The 16,542-nt window shown below is 48.4% G+C and overlaps 1 protein-coding gene and 1 pseudogene across 1 annotated transcript; one reads left to right on the top strand and one right to left on the bottom strand.

The window, feature by feature from the left end:
- Positions 1-5,520: 5,520 nt before the first annotated feature.
- On the bottom strand, positions 5,521-11,898 carry LOC100831171 (putative F-box/FBD/LRR-repeat protein At5g56810). Its single transcript, XM_003576992.4, has 5 exons — positions 11,690-11,898; positions 11,331-11,443; positions 6,324-7,148; positions 6,070-6,222; positions 5,521-5,974 (listed from the first exon to the last, which is right to left on the bottom strand). The coding sequence occupies exons 1-5, from the start codon at positions 11,766-11,768 to the stop codon at positions 5,594-5,596; spliced, it is 1,551 nt and encodes a 516-aa protein (XP_003577040.1). The 5' UTR covers positions 11,769-11,898; the 3' UTR covers positions 5,521-5,593.
- Positions 11,899-13,116: 1,218 nt separating this feature from the next.
- LOC104585185 lies at positions 13,117-14,111 on the top strand (annotated as a pseudogene).
- Positions 14,112-16,542: the final 2,431 nt, after the last annotated feature.

Genomic DNA, 16,542 nt, shown 5'->3' on the forward strand with positions numbered 1-16,542 from the left:
TCGATCTTAACTTTCAACAAACATCTGGTCGCGTTTGCCATTTCTGGAAGTGTTTTTACTCGTCCGAAATTCCAGGTCCAATAACTACCGGTTTTTACCACTGTTTGATTGCAAATTTGCAGCATTTGAGTTTTGTATGTAGTTGCCGCACCTGAAATGGTCAAGAACATTTATCTTGAATCGGGTACAGAGATTTCGCTCAAGTATTAGAATGGTCAAGAGCATTTATTTTCAATCACATAAATTTTTTTTTTTCTGAAAATACACATCAATACTAAAACAAACAATTTGTCAACACATCTCTATTTTCACAAAAAAAATCATGAAAACTAATTGGTTGTTCAGGTAAAATTGTTCATTCATTCATTCTAAAAGTTATATTTGTTTATAATAATATTCAGCTTAAATGAAGAAAGAGAAAGAAAAAGGAGAGAATAAGAAATTTCTCAGAAATCGAATTCATGACCTGTCATCTAGATTTCTTCTTTGGAGAAACATTTTCCATCTTCTTTAAAGGCAAACCGTCACGGCTGATTCTATTACACGGCAAAATATATCCATAAGAAAATCAGTGGGCTCAGCCAGCCTCACACACACACACATGATGGGATAACTGTATCGGAAATTTTATATGCAACTTGTGTGTTGTTTTTGAGTGTTTTTTTTGTTGGATCTGGGTCATGCCTTTTTACTTGTTTACGTCAGCCTTTATCATGTAATTCACCAAATGTTTTTAGTTTGGCGGAGCTGTCGTCGTGTTGTTATGCAAGGTCGGCAATGACAGTTATTCTTGGCATGTTTCATGATGCTTCGAATGAACTTTTTGCTAACTGGTTTTCCACTAAGTGATTCATATTTCGTTAGCTCACAATATACTGTTTCTTGTGCTACATATTGCAGATGAAAGGCTTAATGATATTGTTGGAGGTGCAAATTGTGTCGCCCCAGAGGCTCTACAGCGATCATACAATATAGAAGCAGACATTTGGAGTATAGGTGTAACCCATGTTTTAGGTGGTCAGTTTGTGGCACGCCTTGTGTTAGCTGTTCTGATTACGTCTGCTGGATCATGTGTTCAGGTACCGTCTACGATGTATGAAAGTTCCCGTTGCTGCCATTCAGCGTACATGTTTCTAATTTATAGACTACTGTTAGAACATCTCCACTCGGTCTCCCATATTGCGTCCGGCGCTAGGCCATATGGGGGGTGAAGGCGCACCCTTTTCGTTTGAGGCCCAGCCGCGACCCCCAAACGGCAGCTCCAAAAAATACAATTCAAAGTTTTGCCTCCATTTCACAGGCCGGCTCAAATCACCAAATCGTCCAAATTCATCACAAGTCTCGACGAACAAAATAACATCAAATTTAAATAAAATAGTGGGTGTCTGATAATCCTTTTATCGTATCACAGAGGATTACTTTTGAAGTCAGTGTACGTCTTCTTGGTGGCTTGATGGCGTTGGGATATACTATAGCAGCTATACTGAAGAGAAGCAGTCGTGTGTTTTCTGATGGCAAGGCTACTGTTAAAATTGACTGGCTGGAGCAACTTAGCCGAAGGTATATACAGGTGAGCATGTCTTTTCTGTTTTATTGCTGTGGTTTGTGTCACTAAACTTACTATGATCTGTCTATGCCCACATGTTGACTACTAAAGTCATTATTCTCCCGGCAACTTGAAATGCAAACTTTCCCACCTTGGTTTTTATCATTTAGGTGCAAGGTAGAGATAGACTTTATGTCAAATTTGTAGCAGAGCAGTTAGGTTTGGGTGGTTCTTATATCCCGCGCACATATATTGAACAAATTCAGCTGGAGAAACTGACGAATGATGTTATGGTATGTGCTTTGCTAATTATACAGTTCAATATTCACCTTCTCGCTATATTGCTTAGTTCTGTGGTGGTATCTGACAAGATGATGTTCAGGCATTACCCAGATGATTTGAAGACAAAGCTCAGCATTGATGATGAGCTGGTTTCAAGTCCGAAGGAAGCTTTTTCCCGGGCTTCTGCTGATAGGAGTACAAACTCATGAAAAGGTTTCTTTATCTCATTTCTGTTCCCAGTTTAATCTCCTGTAGTTGAGTGATTTTTTTTTTTGTGAAAAGGATCTCCAATCTATTAATAATCATCGACAGTAGTACAAAGAGTTCTACAAGTAATAAAAATTACAAATAGATTATTGGACCACCTAGCGACAGCAACAAGCACTGGAACGAGTTGAAGACGGACCACCGTCTTTGCCCCTCCATCACCGGAGCCAGGTAGAGCTTTCCAAAGTTGTGCTTGTGTTAGTAGACGGTGGGGTAGTCGTCGTGCCAAGACCCAAAGAACCAGCGCACCAGAGGAGCAACCATCGCCAAAGATGAGAACCATAGATCGGAAGAGCCAGACCTGAAACCACAAGAACAAACACGAACGCCGACCGAAACCCAAGAGATTCGCCGGAAACCCGAAAAGCCTGCTGGATCCCAAGGGATTCGCCGGGAACCTAAAAAGCCGACCGGATCCGAAGGGATTCGCCGGGCACACAACTACACACGCCCTCCACTAGCGCTAGGTGCACCAACGGTGCGAGGACAGGACGGGGGAGACCTTATTCTGGTTAAAAGATGTCGCTGCCTCCTCAGCATCTTGAAGAAGACATAGAAAAACACTAAAAAACAAGAAACGAGAAGTCCTTCCTCCAGCGAGCGGCCGGGATCCGCCGTGCCTCCGAGGCCAAGGAAGCCATCGGAGGCGGGACGGGCCGGCGGCACCGCCGGCGGAGGGGAGTCTTGGAGCCAAGCCGCCGCCGCCTTCTGAGATCGCTTCCGCCTGGGGCCTAGGTTACCGCTTCGCAGGTAGCTCTCTAATGTCTTCGGACCCAATCGGTTCTATGCAATTGAGTGATTTGTTGAAGCCATTGAAATCTGAATGAGGTTAACTGACTTTCTCTTGTGGATCTTCTAGTGGGCTATCTCATCCAACCCATTAAGGCAATGCAGGAAGGGCGGTCTTTGGGATAGGCCACGTCACCACGAGCTACTGTTCCCTCCCTGGTTTCATGTGTGACATCAAATTCCTTCTAGCCCCTTTAAGGGCATCTCCAAGTGAAGCCCCCAAATCCTCCCCATTTGTCCAAATCTGTCCATACGAGGATCCATGAGCAAAATACATAACCCAATAATAACTTCAATTTGTTCAAAAGTTGTACGTCCTTCCCATTTCTTTTTCAAATTTGGGGAGAGAACATGAGCTCCCTGGACTCTGCGTGGCCCACCTGTCTCGCATCTATTCTCTTCCCCTACCCTTCTTTCTCTGTCCCGTTCGCCTTTTCTGTTGCCTTCCCCAATCCCGCTTCCGGCGGCTCCCTCTCCCGCTAGCCACGGGAGCACCAAGCCCGGCCGCGTAGCTCCCTGTTGCCGCGCTCGTCGGCCTCCTCCCGCGTCTGCCTCGTCGCCGTGCCCACCACCGCTCCTCGTCCTCCTCCTCCTCTCCTCCGGTCACCGGATCTGTCACCGCCTCCACCTCTGCACCCGTCGTCGGATCTTCCACCGCCTCCTCTTCTTCTCCCGTCACCAGATCCGCCGCCTGGATTCGCCGGATCTGCCGGCTGGCAGCGTCGATTTGCTGGAAGGGCGCCCCCGTGTAGCTCCCGTACAGGTCTACCACCATTCTCATGTCCATGACGGCGTCGCGCCCAACGTCGTGGTCCTCGTCGTCGAGGAGAAGGTGGGTGGTCCGCCGACTTGATGCGCTTGCGGGCGACGGCGACCTGCTCGAAGAGGTAGAGGAGGTGGATGCCGGTTGTGTGTCAGGGTCGGAGACGAGGAGCTCGACGAGGCTAAGCTACCTGAGCTGCGCCGGCGCGGCGTGCGCACCACGATGCGCAGCTCCTGCTGCGGCGATGATACGGACTCCACCGCCTTATGCCTCGGTGCGTACGCATCCATCTCATTCCTCAGCATGGCCACCGCCGGCCATGGACAGCGTGCTTGCCAGTGTTACTTGCGATGATTCGTCCACCCCTTCTGATTTTTTCTGCTACTATTTCTCTTTTAAAATGTCCAATTCTTCTCACTGTTACTTGGGATTCAAGATTGTGTTGCTATGTTGATAGTGCCTTCTCCCGAAGATGGTGTTTTGATATATTGACAAATCGGCAGTCATGGATATGAACATGCTTGTTGGACGCAAAAAAATGATCACCAGCTGCCTAAAGTGCAATGCATTTTCTTGATTGTTCCAAATTTTAGTACGTTTTTTATTTATAGTGACCCCAGAACATGTGGATCGATGGTTCTCGTTATTTGAATTGGTGTTCAAATTCTGTATATAGTTGCAAAATGTAATAAAAAATGAAAAAAAATGAAATGGACAAATGAGGAGGAAAAATGGGGATTCACATTGGACAACATGTCATTTTGTTCATCCCCATTTGTCTAAAAAGCCCCCAAATGGACAAATGGGGAGAACAAATGGGGCCTCACCTTGGAGATGCCCCGGGACTCTCTCCAGCTCTGATACGTGGTCCCACGACGTTGCGTGTGAGACTTTGAGTACACGTTTGCAGGCGCAGCGGGAGGAAGCGCGCGGTGGCAAAGCTTGTAATTGTTCGACTCGGACGAGTCACCCGCTGCTACTGTTGCCGTTGGGGGCTTCCTCGCGCTAGGGTTTTCTGTCCCGCGCCGCCGTAGGATCATCTCCCCCGCCGCGCTCGGTCGGCTCCCTCGCGCTAGGGTTTCTCTTCCGCGCCGCCGCCGGATCATCTCCATGACACCCCCCGTCGCTCCCGCCGCCGGTCCCGTTTTGCCTCCCGTCAAACCCCCCGGGCCTTCTACATGGTTGGCAGGGCTTCTGATGGAGGGTGTTGATGCGGCTGGTGGCAGCGGTGGCGTCCATGCGCACCAGAGGTCTCTGCTAGCTCTTTCTCATCCTTCTCATTCTCTCTATTCTCTGTTGGGTGGTGGTGCAGAACTGCAGATTTTTTTTCTTCGAATGAGGGTACAGCCTTGGTCAAGCAAGCAGAAGATTATCTGCTAATATTAAGAAGGTGCTGATATTTGCTTCAGTAATTGCATCATTTGTTACCCTTTTGTTTGTGGTTAATCAATCTGTGCAGACAATTTAATTAACATCGAAGTATCATATGTTCCAGTTCCAAATATCTTTCGTGTATGCGATTTTTATGTTTCTGCACATTGACATTTGGTTAACCTAATTGCTTGATGCACTTTGTGTCATCGTCGGGCGCACACACTTCGGGCCGTCCGATGCATCGCGGGCGAAGACGACCGCACCATGGAATCCTACCGCAGCGCAGCCTTTCGGACAGGACCGGACGCACGTTTTGGGGCGGGGCCCAGCTGTCAGCATCCTTATTTTTGCCTGGCGTTTCAAACCTCGGGTGACGTGCTGGTCGTCTTCGTCTTCCTTTTCCCCCTTCTCTCCTCCGCGCAGGCGATTCGGCGAACACTGCCGCCGCGGCGAACGAGTAGATGCACGCGGGAGGCGCGTGTCGCGTGGTACCCCGAACTTTATTCTCAATGTACATTAAAATTAAATGGAAATAGCCATGATGACCGATGATATCCGCCCTTTTCCTCCTCTTAAGACATAAACATTGCACTAGCATGGCACTGCCTGCAAGGCTCCCGAACAGTTAATTTATCTGTAGATGGAACTTTATTCTCAATGTATGTTCTGACAGCCAAGAGCGCTCTGTGGGCTTCCTTGAAAAGAGCAGCTTCCAAGATATGACAATTTTTTTGCTTACCTTCACCACACCTATAGCCAAACATGGTGTCCAACGTAAGACACTCAAGTGACACCGCATTATTTAGAATATAAGAGGCTAGTTCAACCAAGCACTTTGCAGAGCTGAAACCACAGATCTTCACGCTCCGGAGACAGCCATGGTGGCGTGCAGGAATTTGTCTCAGTTGTGAATCCTCAAAAACGGATTGATACAACATATGTCGCTGAGACACCTGACCATGAAAATGATAAGATGATTCAATTGAAAGTACCAGACTAATCAGATAGCTTTGCATTATTAAATGAATGAACAGAGCCAGCGCCTTACAGCTAATACTAAAGTCTCCAAGGAAGGAGACGCGTCAAGGAAAGAAACCAGGGAGTAGCAGTCATATGGACGCGAAACATGTGTTAACAGCAACTTGATGGTCAGGTGCTTAAGGTAGAGGAACTTGGTAGGCAGCGTTGGTGCATCAACCACCTACACAAAAAATGTCATGTGTCAGATACATTACACCAGGCATGAACAATGCAATCTGTAGATATCACTAGCAAAGAACACCACCAATCTGTAGAGAATACCTCACTCTGTGAAATTATGACAAGAGTTTCAAGTTTCGGCATACTGGATGGCAGCTTGCCACGAGCATCACCGATAAAATTTGAACGATCCATGGCTAGTTTCTTCACTTGCAATGTTTCCACATGTGAAAAGTTCAACCTGTGTCCGGCAAGGTTAAGACTAGAGAGATTTGGAGCTTTGCTTTCTATCACTCGAAGTCTATAGCAACCAATAACCCTAAGGCTGCTGAACCGCTGTAGGGAACAAGGTATCTTTAGGCAAATAATCTCCTCACAGCATTCCAGCACCAGTTGTTCCAAAGCAAGAGAGTTGCAAAGCAGGCACTCTAACTCATCCCATGTAATCCTCACATCATTCAAATGCAGACTCGTTAGACTTCTCAAGGAGCCAAGTTCAACAGTGGGATGGAGGGCAACATTATGAAGTTGAAGATACTGAAGTGAGTTTCGAACCCCATCTGATAAAAGTGAGCATGGGAAGTTGTATATTCTTTTTGTTGTGGGCAACCAGAGGGTAAGTTTTTCAATGCCTGGTTTAAGAGCAATCTGAAGCCAACTGTCAAAATAACGAGAACCATCAAAACCGCACATGTTACTGTAGTCAAGATTGAACGTTTTCACGCCAATCCCTGAGTGCTTCCTAAGAATGCGGCCAACTTTGTGATGGAAATTCTCTCCACGTCCATTTATCTTCAAGCCAATCGTATCCTCATTGAAGATGAGATTTGGATGAAATCTCCAGGAATGTAAAAATGCACGAGATGCACAAGCAGCACGAGCAGCATCACGCATTGGCATCAAGCAATGTATGAGAAACAATATTTCCTGCACAAATAAGCATTGGATAAAACGTCAACATTGAAATTGTAAAGCCATTACTTCAACTGAAGAAGGAAAAAACAGCACAAGCACATGGAATAACATTGTAACCCAGGTAGCTCTCCGCACGATGGTACATGGTGCATTGCGTTATATAGGTACATAGTGTGGCAGAACATAACATATGCAAAGTCATGCAACACAGTTGTTAACAGCTAGCCCACTAACTCGGTAGAACCCAATCCACCCAACAGCCCATAAAAGCAACACCCTACCCCTCTCCTATTTATTTTTTCCTCTGATACTCTACATAACTCCGCCTATGTTGCCTCAACATAGCCGGTCCCAAGCCCGAGTAAAGGAGGAGGGTTGTGATAGGCTTGGCGAGCCAACATAAAAAACCCAGCCACTCTTATGGAGATGAAACCCAAAAGAATTTCGTTGGGGCGTAACCCTCTTAGCGACGCGCCATACCGGAACCCGGGTGTGGTGTCAAATGGGCAAGGGCTGGGCCGTCACCCCCTAGGTGGCGCGCCGTATCTTGATCTGGATACGGTGACAAGTGAGCAAGGATCGGGTCGTCGCATCCTTAGTGGCGCGCTACATCGACGCCCGGATGTAGTGGAAAATGAGCAAGGGTCTTCGCATTTGACTCGACGAGTGCGAAGGGTAAGGAAGCTAGCCGAGCCTAGGAGGATCCGCTTAGGTAGCTGGAACGTAGGGTCCTTGACAGGTAAGCTTCGGGAGCTAGTTGATACAGCGGTGAGGAGAGGTGTGGATATCCTTTGCGTCCAAGAAACCAAATGGAGGGGACAGAAGGCGAAGGAGGTGGAGGATACTGGCTTCAAGCTATGGTACACGGGGACGGCTACAAACAAAAATGGGGTAGGCATCTTGATCAACAAGAGCCTCAAGTCTGGAGTGGTAAACGTCAAGAGGTGTGGGGACCGGATTATCCTGGTTAAGCTGGTATTTGGGGACTTAGTTCTCAATGTTATCAGTGCATATGCCCCGCAAGTAGGCCACAATGAGAACACCAAGAGGGAGTTCCGGGAAGGCCTCGAGGACTTGGTTAGGAGTGTACCGAGTGGCGAGAAGCTCTTCATAGGAGGAGACCTCAATGGCCACGTGGGTACATCTAACACAGGTTTTGAGGGGGTGCATGGCGGCTTTGGCTATGGCATTAGGAACCAAGAAGGAGAAGATGTCTTAAGCTTTGCTCTAGCCTACGACATGATCGTAGCTAACACCCTCTTTAAAAAGAAAGAATCACATCTAGTGACTTTTAGTAGTGGTCAACACTGTAGCCAGATTGATTTCATCCTCTCGAGAAGAGAAGACAGAGGTGCGTGCCTAGATTGCAAGGTGATACCTGGGGAGAGTGTTGTCCATCAGCATAAGCTTGTGGTGGCTGATTTCCGCTTTCGGATTCGTGTCCAGCGGGATAAGCGTGCCAAAGTCGCTAGAACAAAGTGGTGGAAGCTCAATGGGGAGGTTGCTCAGGCGTTTAAGGAGAGGGTTATTAAGGAGGGCCCTTGGGAGGAAGAGGGTGATGCGGACAGTATGTGGATGAAGATGGCGACTTGCATTCGTAAGGTGGCCTCAGAGGAGTTTGGAGTGTCAAGGGGAAGTAGAAGAGAAGTTAAAGACACCTGGTGGTGGAATGATGATGTCCAAAAGGCTATTAAAGAGAAGAAGGATTGTTTCCGACACCTATACTTGAATAGGAGTGCAGACAACATAGAGAAGTACAGGATGGCGAAGAAGGCCGCAAAGCGAGCTGTGAGTGAAGCACGGGGTCGGGCGTATGAGGACCTCTACCAACGTTTAGACACGAAGGAAGGCGAAAGGGACATCTATAAGATGGCCAAGATTCGAGAGAGGAAGACGAGGGATGTTGACCAAGTCAAATGCATCAAGGACGGAGCCGGCCAACTCCTGGTGAAGGACGAGGCGATTAAGCATAGATGGCGGGAGTACTTCGACAAGCTATTCAATGGGGAGACAGAGAGCTCTACCATTGAACTCGACGACTCCTTTGATGATACCAGTAGGCGTTTTGTGCGGCGAATCCAAGAGTCTGAGGTCAAGGAAGCTTTAAAAAGGATGAAAGGAGGAAAGGCAATGGGCCCTGATTGCATCCCCATTGAGGTGTAGAGAGACCTCGGAGACATAGCGATAGTATGGCTAACTAAGCTTTTCAACCTCATTTTTCAGGCAAACAAGATGCCAGAAGAATGGAGACGGAGTTTATTAGTACCAATCTTCAAGAACAAGGGGGATGTTCAGAGTTGTACTAATTACCGTGGAATTAAGCTGATGAGCCATACAATGAAGCTATGGGAGAGAGTCATTGAGCACCGCTTAAGACGAATGACAAGCGTGACCAAAAATCAGTTTGGTTTCATGCCTGGGAGGTCGACCATGGAAGCCATTTTCTTGGTACGACAGCTTATGGAGAGATACAAGGAGCAAAAGAAGGACCTGCATATGGTGTTCATTGACTTGGAGAAGGCCTACGATAAGATACCGCGAAATGTCATGTGGTGGGCCTTAGAGAAACACAAAGTCCCAGCAAAGTACATTACCCTCATCAAGGACATGTACGATAATGTTGTGACAAGTGTTCGAACAAGTGATGGCGACACTGATGACTTCCCGATTAAAATAGGACTGCACCAGGGGTCAGCTTTGAGCCCTTATCTTTTTGATTTGGTGATGGATGAGGTCACAAGGGATATACAAGGAGATATCCCATGGTGTATGCTCTTTGCAGATGATGTGGTGCTAGTCGATGATAGTCGGACGGGGGTCAATAGGAAGTTAGAGCTTTGGAGACAAACCTTGGAATTCAAAGGTTTTAGACTTAGTAGAACTAAAACCGAGTACATGAAGTGCGGTTTCAGTACTACTACGCCCGAGGAGGAGGAGGAGGAGGTTAGCCTTGATGGGCAGGTAGTGCCTCAGAAGGACACCTTTCGATATTTGGGGTCGATGCTGCAAAAGGATGGGGACATCGATGAAGATGTGAACCATCGAATCAAAGCCGGATGGATGAAGTGGCGCCAAGCTTCTGGCATTCTTTGTGACAAAAGAGTGCCACAAAAGCTAAAAGGCAAGTTCTATAGGACGGCGATTCGACCCGCAATATTGTATGGCGCTGAGTGTTGGCCGACTAAAAGGCGACATGTTCAACAGTTAGGTGTGGCGGAGATGCGCATGTTGAGGTGGATGTGTGGCCACACAAGGAGGGACCGCGTCCGGAATGATGATATTCGAGACAGAGTTGGGGTAGCACCGATTGCAGAGAAGCTTGTTCAGCATCGTTTAAGATGGTTTGGGCATATCCAGCGCAGGCCTCTAGAGGCTCCAGTGCATAGCGGACGGCTAAAGCGTGCTGGAAATGTCAAGAGAGGTCGGGGTAGACCAAACTTGACATGGGAGGAGTCCGTAAAGAGAGATCTGAAGGGCTGGAATATCACCAAAGAACTAGCCATGAACAGGGCTGCATGGAAGCTTGCTATCCATGTGCCAGAACCATGAGTTGGTTGCGAGTTTTTATGGGTTTCACCTCTAGCCTACCCCAACTTGTTTGGGACTAAAGGCTTTGTTGTTGTTGTTGTTGTTGTTGTTGTTGTTGTTGTTGTCGTCTGATACTCTACATCTCCGTATTGACCACACATACCCGTATCAGATACGCATCCGATACAGGATAAGTGGACATCCATGCCGCATAGAATATGCGAACGAATGACCAAACCGACTTGGTTGCAGCACAACACTAGCGACAGACAGATAGCACAAATCAATAATCCTTGAGTTCATGGCCTAGTTTGACTGTATATAAAAATAACCTCTGGCCATCATTTTTCCCCCTACAATAGTTCAGTAATACTCATAGTTAGGAATCATAAAGGTTAGCGAGTGCTTTTAAATAAGAATCCAATTGTACCAATTCTGATCACATAGCTCACATATTATTAGACAAATTGTACGTCAAATTGTGAGTTTGGATAGGCAAAGCACACCTTTTTTTTAAATGAAGGCTGGGAGTATAACTGCTAAAAAATCCATATATGCTAAGTTATCTACATAGTACTAAAGCACCTACACTTATACATGCATAAAATTCTAGAGAGACGTGTTGGACATTTTACCAGCCTTTAGAGTTAAAGGCATCGGTACTACCTCAGGAAGGTCTGGGATTGAACTTCTCATTATTTTGGCAGCTTGAGATTTTCCATCGCCACCTTGTTGACAGGGTGATCCCTTTCTTCTACCCCTTGATGTATTAAGTCCACCTACAACAGGAAAGAAAGAAAATTGGTAAGCCCATACCCGAGACATCCTCCCAAAAATTACTTTTTTTTCCCCATGAGGAACCTAGGCAGGGCGTTACCCGCCTGAAATTCCCCGTCGCTTACTCGTACGAAAACAATTACTCCTATAAAAGTTTGGAGATCGACAAGAGAAACAAAAAACGTAAAGAAAACATCGACAGAAGCAAACGTTGAGAGCGAGCGGGCTGTTAGGAAGAAGAGGCTTACACCGGGCTCGGATTTGCAAGCGACGCCGCTGCCGGTCGCGCTGCAAGGACATGAGGCGGTTCAGCGCAAACATCCCCATGCGTAGTATACGACGATGCCAAGAAATCACTTCCGAGTTCAGAGCCGGCGGCGGCGGAGGGTGGGGCTCTCTACTCCCGCGGAGACAGGATTTCCCCACTCAGCCAAACCCTAGCTGTAGTTGTGGGCTTGTGGGTGGTGTTTCGGGGCGGCGTGAGGGATTACAAACAGATGGCCATCGGGCCGGACCGGCCGGCTAGGGTTAAACGGGCCTGATCCGGACAGGGCCCGGAGAAGCCCGACTCTAAAGGTGCCTGGCCGGCCCGAAATCTCCTCCTCCTTCAGGCCCAGACGCTTCACCGAGGCCGGTCAGGGCCTGTCACGGCATGGCCCACCTCTCAACCTGGCCGGCAAGCCGTGCCGGCCAGCAAAACCCCAGCCTGGGTACGGCACACGAGCCCAGTCGGGCCGGCTCGGGCCCGTTTAGCACGGTGGGCCTCATAGCCAGCAATAGCCCAGGTACAGCCCAAGTAACTTTTCCGATCAGCTAAGTGAACAAAAATGTAGTGCATTAAACGTTTCTATGAACATTTGGTTGCTCGAGTGGTTAGGAGACGGAGGTCGTGGGTTCAAGTCTCCTTCTCTGCACATGTTTTGTGGCTGTGCTATTTCCTAGACTAAGGCTGTGTTTGGATGGTGTCATCAAGTAGAACGTACTTCCTCTGTCCAGCTTTTTGGGGCGTTTTATTTGAAGCCTGTAGTCCACTTATACGAGGCGCCTAAGTATTTTACCACAAAATTTATGGAAAGGTGTGCTACCAGCTCACATGCATGCCTCTATTAAATGCTTCCCTATCTTACCTGCAGCAGTGTGATTGGCTTTAGAGCTACATGCAAGGCTAGCTTGGCTGTTCAGAACTCCTTGGTACCTATGAGAAAATTAGCACACCCCATATACATGCACGAAGGGGGTACAGGTGGTTCCCAAAAAGGCATATTCCTGTCAGATGCCCTTCCCTTTTCCTACTTTCTCTGCCTTTCGCTACAGCGGACGGCGACGGGCGACGCTGCAGCAACCGAATCCACTGTGCTCCGCAGAGGCCCGCGCCTTGTCCGTCCAGAGCGCGGCCAGCTCGCCGCGCACCGGCTCCGACTCCACGAATGCGAGGCACCCACGCGGCTTGCAGGCCTCCAACACGTCGCCGCCACCGTCTTCGCGGACGGGCGCCCGATGTCGGCCCTGCCGGGGCCCCCCTCGGCGACCTGGCTCGCCCTGGATCGCTCTGCTGGAGCCAGGAAGGAAGGGAGGTCGTGGACGCGGGGCGGTGCTGTGATTCGCGGGAGTTGGACCTCGGCCCAAGGGTCTGCGGCCGCGGCGGCGATGGCCGCGGCGACGCCATCGTGAGGTGATGGAGCAGGGGCGGATTAGCGACGGCAAGGGGACAGGGGAGGAGTGGCGCGAGGGTGCGGACCAGCGGTGTGCCGAGGGCGATGAAGCCGAGGGGAAGAACCATTCCATTCCTGTCTGTTCCGCGAACCAACCAAAATTCAAAGTGATTCTATTTTTTCCAACCAAACACTGTGATGGAACCGTTCCCTTTCATTCCATTTTTATTCCATTCTATCCCGTTCTGGAACCAAACACAGCCTAAAAAAGGCTGGTGGGGTGTGTCCTAGAGAAAGAGCTGGTGGGTTTTCTCGACCAAGAGTTCGAGCCGGACCACCCTGATTCAATCAAGAAGGCTGATCTCGAAGGGTCTCCGCATCTGAGGGAGGATTCTTTCAGCATCAGGTGCGCTGTAACCGTCGTGAAGATCAGCAGCAAAAGGAGTAGAGGTGGTAAGTTTGTCGATGTGCCTCAAAGCAACCTGCATTTGCATCTCGGCGGCCTCCTGAAGAGTCGGGATGGAGCCTGCGTGACTTTTATGTTGCGGGGGAGAAGTTCTTGCCTCAGAGGTCAATCCTCGAGGCCTGGTCGCCGGTCTTCAAGGCGAAGCTCTCGTCCAGTGACACGAAGGAGACTACAGTTATCGGCGGTTCTCATTCTGTTGTTGAAGTTCGTGACATGGAACCTAACGTGTTCAAGTCCTTGCTCCACTTCATATACACCGACATGGTGCTTGTTTTGCCAGAGATGGCTCGCAGGAAGAAGAAAGGCGAGCCGCGTGGGGATGTGCTGATGGCTGGACATCTGCTTGCCAAAGCGGACAGGTAGGACGTCAAGAGGCTATAGCTGGCATGCGAGAAAAAGTTGTGCAACCACGTTGGCGCCGACATGGTGGCGACCAGCTTGGCTTTAGCTAAGCGGCATGGTTGCCAGGGTCTCAAGGAGGCTTGCTTTGAGTTCCCTGCTTCTCCTCCCAATTTGGAGGCCATGGTGGCGAGTGATGGCTACTGAAAGGGCATTTCGATCCCTAAGTGTTTTGGTGTTAATGACAACATGACACGTGGACTAACCGTTTGTTGGAGTGTTTCAGATTTGAGATCAAATGGCACAAGACGGTTCGTTGCCCTCAAAGAAAGGAAAGAAGCGTAGCGGTGCTTAGCGGCTTTTTATTTATATTGAGTCGTAGGAACTCCGTACTATAAAGAGGGAGTCCACATGAGAAGGTAATGGGTGAATCAACTTCACGTACACAAACGTATTTTTGCACCCACATAAAGCCAACCCATGAGAGAGAGAACCTATTTTTGTGTGAGAACTTTGTTGGAGGTACAACCTCTCTGGGTCCAGGGGGTGGTACAACCGCCACAAGGTCCGGGGGGTGGAACTTCCTCCCCTGTACCGGCCTAGTACCTCCAGGGCGTGAAAACGCTACTGACTAGGGTAGACCCCGGCCGGAACAAGGCCGGTTGTACCGGTTGGAGGTACAACCTCCCAAGTATCGGTCAAGGTCTACCCTGGCCCGAAATGCCTCCAACGGTTAGAAATTTCCCCATACTTATACCCCTTCGTCCCCAATGGTTCTCACCCTCGAAAATCAGCCAAGAACAAGCTCTCTCTCCCCCAAGAACATAAGAACTTCATTTCCCTTGATCTCCCTCCATAGTTCCCCCTTTTGATTCATCTTTTGAGGATTGGAGGAGAAGATCAAGATCTAGGGTTTCACCAAGTCAAAAATTTGATTTCCCTTTGTTTCCATTGTGGATTTTGTTATTCTTGGGATTTTGGGATCCATAGCCGGAAAATGTCTCCTCAAGGCCACTAATCTTGTGAGGTGGTGCTTGTGGATTCAGGAAGGAGCCTCCAATTGAGTTGTGGAGACGTGCCCTTCTCCTCGGATTGGGAACTTCTAATTAAGTTGTGGAGAAAGCCCTGGTCAAGTTTGTAAGGGTTGTCATTCGCCCTCAAGGAAGCCACTAGTGGAACTCACCTCGCCTTTGTGATGTTGTGAGAGCTCATCCCACCTTTGTGGTGTGGTGAGGTCGAGAATAGAGTGAGCCTTTGTGGCGCCTCTACCTTTGTGGTAGAGCACTCCTCCAAACGGAGACGTACACCGACCCCAATAGGTGGAACTCTGGTGAAATCTTCGTCTCCCCGTGTGGTATCATTCTTGCCCCTTTACTTATTTGCTAAGCTTAATTGTTTATCTTGTGCTTCGGCTAGTGCTTCGGCTATTGCAGCATACTAGGGGTGTTCATCATTTAGACATTTTAGTGAACCCATGTATTGATGCTTGTATCCTTAAAAGTAAAAAGGAAAGGTAAAATTTGTTAGTCGCCTATTCACCCCCCCTCTAGTCGACCATACCGATCTTTCAGCTACAAGGCTACAAACACATGAAAAGGAGCCGCCTGTAACGACCCTAAAATTAATTAAGCTTAAGTATATTTAATTAAGCTTGATTAATGCCATTGACTAATTAAGGTTAAGGATGTTGTCATTTATGCATTGTTGAATTTGAATAAGAACTAAACCTTTTTTTAAGGTGTCGTGAGCTCTAACCTTGGATCTTGGTAAAACAACTCCCTTAAATAGTTATCCAATTGTCTTGAAGAATTTTTGCACAAGCTCGGATTATTATAAAATGAGTCCGTGCAAATTCTCAAAAAAATTGGAGTTGTTTCGGACCTCCAAATAATTAATACAAATTCTGGACATAAACAAATAGAAAGAAAGAAAAGGAAATAAGAAATATCTCCCATGCCTGTGGGCCCAGCCCAACACCCCACCGTCGACCTTTGGACTTTTGGCCCAGCCATTGACCGAACTTTTTTTTACCCTTGTAGATGACTCGTGGGACCCACTCGTCAGCCTCCCCACCGACACTTCGGTCTCTTCCCTTCTTCTGTGCGTGCGTCACCCCCTCGGTCCTCCCCCGTCCTCTTCTCTTGAATTTTTTGTGCCAGTGGTCCCCTCGCCAACGTTTTTGTCAATAATGACCTCTTTCGAAAACTATTGACAAAACTAGCCTGGGGAAAGTCCAGAAAGTGACGCGTGGATTTTCCTACAATGATATTGACGGAATGTACTGTACCAGTCGCGCGCAATGTTTGTGCATTTGCTTGGAAAATCGCTTTTGCCCCTCCCTCCCTCCCGCCAATGTCATTGAAGAAAAGGCCTTTCGTCAGAGTAAGTTCTGAAAGGAACCAGATTTGTCAAAAAAAAAAAAAAAAGACATTGTCTGGAGGCCGCTGCCGTAAAAATTTCTCTTCTCTTCTGTGCACCGCGTCATGCCCACGACCTCCGCCTGGTCAGCGCTCGCGTCTTGTCGCCGTCGCCTCCCCGGCACTGCAGCCACACCGCCGCCCGTCCTCGCCCTTATCCCCTCCCTCCTCATCCTCCCCCAAGCCAGCGCCGTGCCTCCTCTGCCCCTGCTCTTTCTCTCTTTCTC

The sequence above is a fragment of the Brachypodium distachyon genome, chromosome 4 (assembly GCF_000005505.3).
Source record: "Brachypodium distachyon strain Bd21 chromosome 4, Brachypodium_distachyon_v3.0, whole genome shotgun sequence".
Classification (NCBI taxonomy): Eukaryota; Viridiplantae; Streptophyta; class Magnoliopsida; order Poales; family Poaceae; genus Brachypodium; species Brachypodium distachyon.